Consider the following 7,763-nt stretch of genomic DNA (forward strand, 5'->3'; position numbering starts at 1 on the left):
CTTGAGCCACAGGCGCTGAGCCAGAATATAAATGTCTTAACACAGTAACTAAGAAAATGTAATGAAGGCTATGTTAACCACTTTGATAAAAATATTTCAAATTGTATATAAAACCAGCACATTGTACCCCATGATTGCATTAATGTACACAGCTATGACTTAATGTAAAAAAACTCACTCTGAAATTTCTCTTGGAGGTTTTTAGATATGACCTTTCCAACATATGCTCTCATATGGCTGTAGGATACAGCTGGGCTTTATCTTTAAGCCAGACTACCAGGTTGCTTACTCAGTTTTCAGATTCAGGAAGAAGGGATGTGTTTCATTTGTAAGTAATTGAATCTAGTATTTTTAATCACATCTCATTATTATAAGGTTATTTTCATAGATTCCCCATTATAAAAATAACTAATAATCTAAGCTTTAGTTTCTTCCAGCAATGAAGAAAACATTCTCGGTGATTTCAGATAGTTTAGAAGTTTAGAAGTCTGGCCAGGTGTTAAAAGGCAGCAAGCAATGGTAGTAACAAAAAATGAAACTCATACACGATTTCTAAGTTGAGATTTAAGGTAATTAGACAATCAGCTCTGCATATAAGGTGTCCAGTCAGTTGCAAGACATAAACTATTAGTAGTCCAATAATTTTTTTTAAAAAGGCCACTAGAATTAATTTAGCCCTTTTTAACCATAGCAATTTTAGTAAGCTTTTAAACCTCTATCAATTAGAATTGAACTGCTGGGCCGTTTGTGTTTGAATCTACTATTGGCTACATGTGACATGTCAAGTGATTTCTTTTGTCTAATAATCAACTATGAATCCAATCTATGGATTCAAACTTATTAAATGCCTTTTGCAAATAGTGAAAGTTCTCTGGTTTCAGCTTTGATTTTAGGAAAGGATGAAAACAGGATTTGTCTTTGTTCACCATCATTAAGTAATTCAACTACCTAAAACGAAAGCCATTACATTTTCTCATTCACAAATATCTGATTTACCCAGTTATTTGTTTTGGGATCCCTTTTCAACTGCTCAGAATTACATGCAGATAACATCTCCTTTCACAAACTGGCTGCTAGTTCAAGTTGCAACCTAGAAACTTTGAACTAACAAACTCAAAACTTCATTTTTGAAAAACCATCAATAGGTGAGATTTGGAATATAGCTTGACCACTGGCACAGACAGAGGAGGGAACCTTAACAAGGTAGGTTTACCAATGAAAACCAACAAATCACTACACTTGAAAAGTACAAGTATTTGTCCCTGATTGGATGACATGGGCATTGTTCTGCTACTGAGACTAGCTGGTTACTTTCACAGTAATGCTCTATTACTTTGCCTGGGATTTTGACTTACTAAACAAAGTAAAGTTCCCATATACACAGCAGAAAAATTCCACTTTATTGCTCCTTGGTACCAGTTTTTGGTTTATAAAAGATCTACTATCATTTCAAAAGCATACAACTAAATATTTCTTTAAAGAAGAATTTATACAAATATATTCCATATTGGAGATTTCTCAGACCAAGAATACCCATTTAAGAATTTAAATTAAAAGTTAAAGCCAAGTGCTGATTACACATATGAGCCACAGCACTTTGGAAGGCACAGGCAGGTGGATCACATGCAGCTAGGAGTTTGAGACCAGCCAGGGCAATGTAGCAAGAGCCCGTCTCTCCAAAAAGAAAAATTTATAAAAATTAGCCACTATGTGGCACATATCTATAATCCCAGCTACTTGGATGCTAAACTGGGAGGATTGTTTGAGGCCAATATGAATTTGCAGTGAGCTGTAGTTATACCACTGCACTCCAGCCTGGGCAACATAGTGAGACTTTTATTTCCAAAATTGAAAAACAAAAAAACCTAAACATTGTTGAGAGGTTTAGGGGTAGAATCTGGATCAGAGTCTTGAAGGAGAGGCCAGTCCTGCACTCCAGAAAAGGCTTTATTAGAAAAGGCCTAGTGGAGTCTGACTGGGAGTCAGCTCCCAGCTCTGTTTCAAGAGACTTCCATTTGTGTAGTTGGAATGAGGATGGGGGTTATGAGAGGTAAGGGAAGTCATCTTTTTTCAGAGTAAATGATACTGTATCAGGGACAAATCTTAGAATCACTCCCTTCCACAGGAGTGTTATCTTGGACCAGGGCTCTGAGTCAGAAAGAGGTTGCTCTTTCTGATGCTTCCCAGGAACACTGGCCCTGAAGCATTCTAGGAGTCATGCCTTTTGGGTTCTGATCTGCTTTCTTTTTTATTGATAGCTGTGTACATTAATGCAATTGTGGGGTACAGTGTGGTGTTTTCACATACAATTTGAAATATTTTCATCAAACTGTTTAACATAGCCTTCATGTCATTTTCTTAGTTACTGATCTGCTTTCTCTCACTGTTTACCAAAATGGCTTTAATCTCATCAGGGTTGTGAGAATCTCTTCTCCACAACTCTCCACTTTTTAAGGAATAGGGTAGGTTAGGCTCCACTCTACCTTTCCTTAATCCCTGGACTGACCTCCTCTCCATCTTGCGGATTCTCACCCAGACTCTACCCCTAAACCTCTCAATTGTCACTTTCAGGGTTCACTTGGCACCAATCTAAATAGAAACACAAATATAATGCAAGCATTGGATTCTGAGGGCATTAGTTATTCTTCTTAATCCAAAGTATTAACATTTGAGATTACCATGAAAAGACAAACTTGTAAAATCCTCAGAGAACTGGTAGCTACACTAATAAACCAAAACAAAATTAGATCCTTGGAGCACAGAAGCTTCCATGATTCCCAGAGTGCAAACTTGCCATCTTCTAGCACACCAAAAAGGCTCAGGTTTATTCATAAACAAACATTTTCACAAAGTAATTTGCTGCTGAGAATTAACTCAAAGGAACAGCTACAGCTATCTTAACTACGTGTGCAGCAAACAAGAGTCTGATAACTTTCCAGAAACAGGACAAAAACCCAGACATGTTTCTGGGGGGCAGTAGGTGTGAAGTCCCAAAATACTCTTTTTAAAAAATGAGGCCATGTATCTCCTTCACCTGGTAAGATTTTCAGGTGAAAAATTGGTCAGGCGAGAAACCACTGACTTAACAGGCACCAACCAGGTATTAGAAAAAAGTCTTCTTGAGGCAGGAATTGCAGTAAGCATATACCATCTCTCAGGAGTTGGGGAACAAAGGGAAGAGATTGGGATTAATAGAATTTAAAAGTCTGAAGGAGGGGCCCAGAGGAATATGCCTCCAGACTGTGTGAGAGAGGGGTACCTTTGTATCTGTAAGGTGCTGCCTTGAGGCTAATTCCAGGAGTTTAAGGGAAACTATAAACTGTAACCAACTGCTGCCGCAGGAATCATCATTCCTGGACCACTCTGCTCAACAGAAGCAGAAACCAGGTGCCTTCCCCTTTCTCCTTCCAAAGTCCAGTCCCCTACCTGTTGGTTTGTAAAGGACTAGCCAGAGAATCACAAAAACAGAATATGGAAGGGGGTAAGCGGAGAGACAATGACCAGACTTCCCCTCAAACACTGATGCAGAGGGGTGAGGATCAGTGGTTTGCAAGTAGTAGGACAAGGCTCCAAACACCATACCCCTTTTGGGTTCAAAGTTTCCAAACAAGGTGGTATTTTAATGAATCCATTCTGGGAAAAAATTATAAGTGTCCAAATCATTAGAAGCTTAGGCAAATTACTCGTAAAGTCATAACTGTCAGCTACTGAGTTCTCAAACACATTTTAGATGACTTTGGCTTTTAAAAGACAAAACAGGTTCATAATTTACTACCCAGATAAAAGATAAAATCCCATTACCTATTTTTGCTTTCCTAAGCGCAGGTACACGTGACCAAGTCAAAGCGATGCAGCTCACAAGCAGCACTAACTCAAGAGCTAGGGAATTGGAGAGTGAGGGGTCAGCAAGCTACAAGCTTCAGGTCATATCCAGCCCTCTACTTACTTTGTATAAATAAAGTTTTATTGGAACACAGCCATATCCACTTACGGGTTTACACTTCCATGCAACTATGCAGAGTACTTACAATAGACCATATAGCCTGCAAGGCCTAGATGTGGTCTCTATTAGGGCTTTTCACATGACTCATGAGATTTAAGAATTTCTTTTTTAAATAATAAAAATGTGATTTACCACACAGCATGAAATATTTAAAAAAGTGAGTGTTGTTTTTAAAAACCGAATTTAATGTGTTTTAATCTGACCACACTGTAATCTGTTCTACTTCACTCCAAGGCTAAATCAGTGAATCCCAAACCTATGTGGGGAGGGGCCCTGGACATCATCAAAATGTACCTTTGCACCTTACCTGAAAAGCTTTGAGAAGAAAAAGTGGGACGCATTTGCCTCTTAAAAACAGAAATGAAGGAGGAAAAAAGACATTCAAAACCACAAAAGCACATACCAAAGGATAGAAAGTATTTAGAGCCAAAAGCATCTCATAATGCACAATTCATACTGTCACTAGAATACGCATTTAATTTAAAAAATTAACTTAGGCCTCTTTGGGCTATCCCAGCTTGGTTTGCTTTTTTGTTTTGTTTTGTTTTCAGGATGCTGATATTAAATTTTAGATGCAAATCTCCCCCAAATTCCTAAAACCCAACTATTTCTGTCCATAATGTGTTCATTAAAAAGTTTTCAGAGGGAGAAAAAAAAGTGATACAGAAAACATATCAATGATCAAGCAATTTAAAACAAAAAAGTAGATTTAATGCAATAACAACAATCTAAGGATAAATAAATCCACAACAGACTTTAAAGTTTCAATTTTTTTTCCTTCTTTGCAGAGAGAATGGTTTTCTGAAAGCACAAGGACTGAAGATGTCAAAACAAATTTTATTTCTTGGTGTCCAGGTGACACAGGAATGGTCTTCCCTGCCGCCCTCCTAACACTTGCCACTGGCCAAGGTGATAGTTTCTCTTGCTTAACTCAAGATGGATGTCAGTTTCAGGAGTAACTGGATGGTTTATTTCCTGAATCATCTTCTTGCGAGCCCATACTCTGCAAAGTGGATGAGTAAGGCAATGTACTCTTGTTTGCCTTTGCCAAGCACCCACCACCCCAGCCCCAAACAAGCACATCATATACTCTCCCCATCCCTCCCAGGGGAAAGCCACCCTGGGAACAATGAAAACAGACACCATGTTAACATTCCTAAGCACACTTCCAAGTCTTCATTTGAAAATGAGTATTTTTCTGGGAACTTGTTGATAAAACTTCTCAAGAAATATTTAATAACCTGAAGTCGAGTTCCCGTGCCTAATGTAGCAACACCCCTCCTCTTCCACCCAGCCCACTTCTTATATTGAGGGGAACCATAGTCACCTTCTGCACGAACTGAGGGTTCACTGTGATCTCCTGGTCCATGGCCTTCAGCCGTTCATCCAGCTCTATGCACTTCAGCATCTGAATGACAGGCACATTGGCATGTGGTGAGCAGTGGGTTTTGGTCAGTTGAATCTTTTTTAACCTAGACTATTAATGTAAATGCTGTGGAGGTGCACAATCCCCTTACCTGAAATCCTCGGGGCTAAGGTGGGTTCTGGAATAAGAAAGTTAATACAGAACAAGTCTGGTACATTCCCTAACATCCTAGCAGTTTCTAGGCAGCAGCCCATAATCAAACACACGTTGGTACCTTTTGCAGTGAAACTGAAGTATACTAATGAAGACTACACATTGTTTCAGGTGACATTTGCCATCAAAGTTACCAAAAAAACTTAGTTTTCAGGGTTTGTTTTTTTAATTTAAAAATTGCAAAAGTATTGTGGAAATAGCCTATGTTACTGTGTATTGCTTTAAGGATTCTAAGATTTAGTACTCCCTTCTCAGAGTTAAGAAACAAGGACCCAGCCCAGCACTCAGAGCAGCTCGCCCTCAGGAGACACTCCTGCGGCCTGTGAGGCTGCCTGATGGGAGCCTCTGGGGAGGGCTTTCTCCTTAACTTCTCAAGCCACCTCACACTGCTCCTGACACAGGAGACGTTTCCTGGCCTCCTCACCTGTACCTCTGCAGACATTTCACCACAGAAACAAGGCTCTACATTGGAAGTGTCAATTGGGTATAGATAAAATCATACTAGAACCTTCAAGTGTTTTTGGAGTTAAAATAGATTTTGGTGTGTTTGTGGTGATATCTAATCTACTATTTCTTTACAGCCATACAATCTAGAAGAGTTTTAAGCAGTCCATTTTGAAATTAACTTCCCAGGAACTAAGCTGTTCATTGACTGGAAACCACCTGTACTTAAAACTAAAATCATCCTGGAGCATAGCACTGTTATTACAAATAAAGTCACAACATGGCATTCATGTTTACCTCCTGATCAATGTTATGAAGCATAGCTGGGTTATTGTATTTTTCAGGGTTATCATGAAAACTGACCATACCATCCTTCTGATTAATACTTGCAAAAATCTCGCCATCTTCAATCTACAAAAAAAAAAAGAAATCAGGAAAGCAGCTTAGACTCAAACACTATGTGAATATCTAGTCATTCAATATAATCAGGGAAAAGCAGAGAAAATAACATGTTCATAAATAAACATGTAGTTTTAATCACCATCTGTTTATTCAACAAGTATTAACTGAACACCTACTATTTCCTAGGCACCATTATAGATGCTAAGAGGTACAAAACTGATATACACAAACTTTACATTTTCTTTTTTTTGAGACACAGTCTCAAGCTATAGCCCTCGGTAGAGTGCTGTGGTGTCACAGCTCACAGCAACCTCAAACTCTTGGGCTTAAGCAATCCTCTTGCCTCAACTGGGACTACAGGCACCCTCCACAATGCTCAGCTATTGTTTGGTTGTAGTTGTTACTGTTGTTTGGCAGGCCTGGGCTAGAATCGAAGCCGCCAGCTCCAGTATATGTGGCTGGCACCTTAGCTACTTGAGCTACAGGCGCCAAGCCAAACCTTTACGTTTTTTATTGAGGTGAAATCCATGTAACATAATTACCCATTTTAAAGTGAGCAATTCATTGGCACTTAATACACTCATAATGTTATACAACCATCTTCATCTACTCTAGGACATTTTCATCATCCCAAAAGAAAACCCCATATCCATTAGCAGTCACTACCCATTCATTCCCTCCTCCTCCAACCCCTAGAAACCACTAATCTGCCTCCTTTGGGGGGGAAGAAAAGGGAAGTTTATTAATTTGCCAGTAATCAGGTTGGCAAACTCCTGTCTTACAAATACCAGCATCCTCCTTCTCAACAGCAGCACAGAGCTATTAAAGGTTCTGATTAATCCCATAATCTCCTATTAGGCTAAAACAACATCATGGTACTTTCTGCCTCTATTGATTTGCCTTTTCTGAATATATCCTATAAGTAGAGTCATATACTTTTGTGCCTGGCTTCACTTAGTACAATTTTTAGGTGCCCTTGCATTTTTAAACATCAACTTCATTGAGATATAACTTACACTGCTATTACTTTTTTTTTCTTTAGACAGAGTCTCACTATGTTACCAACAGTAAAGTGCTGTGTCCTCATAGCTCACAGCAACCTCAAAATCTTGGGCTTAAGCGATTCTTGCCTCAGCCTCCCAAGCAGCTGGGACTACAGGCACCCACCACAACACCTGGCTATTTTTTTGTTGTAGTTGTCACTGTTATTTGGCAGGCCCAGGCTGGATTTGAACCCATCAACTCTGGTATATGTGGCTGGCCCCCTCGCTGCTGAGCTACAGGCACCAAGCCACCATTACATTTTAAAGAGTGAAACCTGATTCCATATAAAAC

At 39.2% G+C, this 7,763-nt stretch overlaps 1 protein-coding gene across 5 annotated transcripts in view; it reads right to left on the reverse strand.

Annotated features, from left to right (window-relative positions):
* Positions 1–4,679: 4,679 nt before the first annotated feature.
* COPS3 (COP9 signalosome subunit 3) overlaps positions 4,680–7,763 on the reverse strand; it is a 31,361-nt gene continuing 28,277 nt past the window's right edge. For all 5 annotated transcript variants that reach the window (XM_003791027.2, XM_023513972.1, XM_012806026.2 and 2 more), the window contains 3 exons: positions 6,324–6,437; positions 5,331–5,411; positions 4,680–5,006 (listed from right to left, as the gene is read on the reverse strand). In XM_003791027.2, the coding sequence (XP_003791075.1) occupies positions 4,953–5,006; positions 5,331–5,411; positions 6,324–6,437 (249 nt within the window). In that variant the 3' untranslated portion in view covers positions 4,680–4,952. The remainder of the gene's footprint in view (positions 5,007–5,330; positions 5,412–6,323; positions 6,438–7,763) is intronic.

The sequence above is a fragment of the Otolemur garnettii genome, unplaced genomic scaffold, assembly GCF_000181295.1.
Source record: "Otolemur garnettii isolate 467f Iridium unplaced genomic scaffold, OtoGar3 scaffold00046, whole genome shotgun sequence".
Taxonomy (NCBI): domain Eukaryota; kingdom Metazoa; phylum Chordata; class Mammalia; order Primates; family Galagidae; genus Otolemur; species Otolemur garnettii.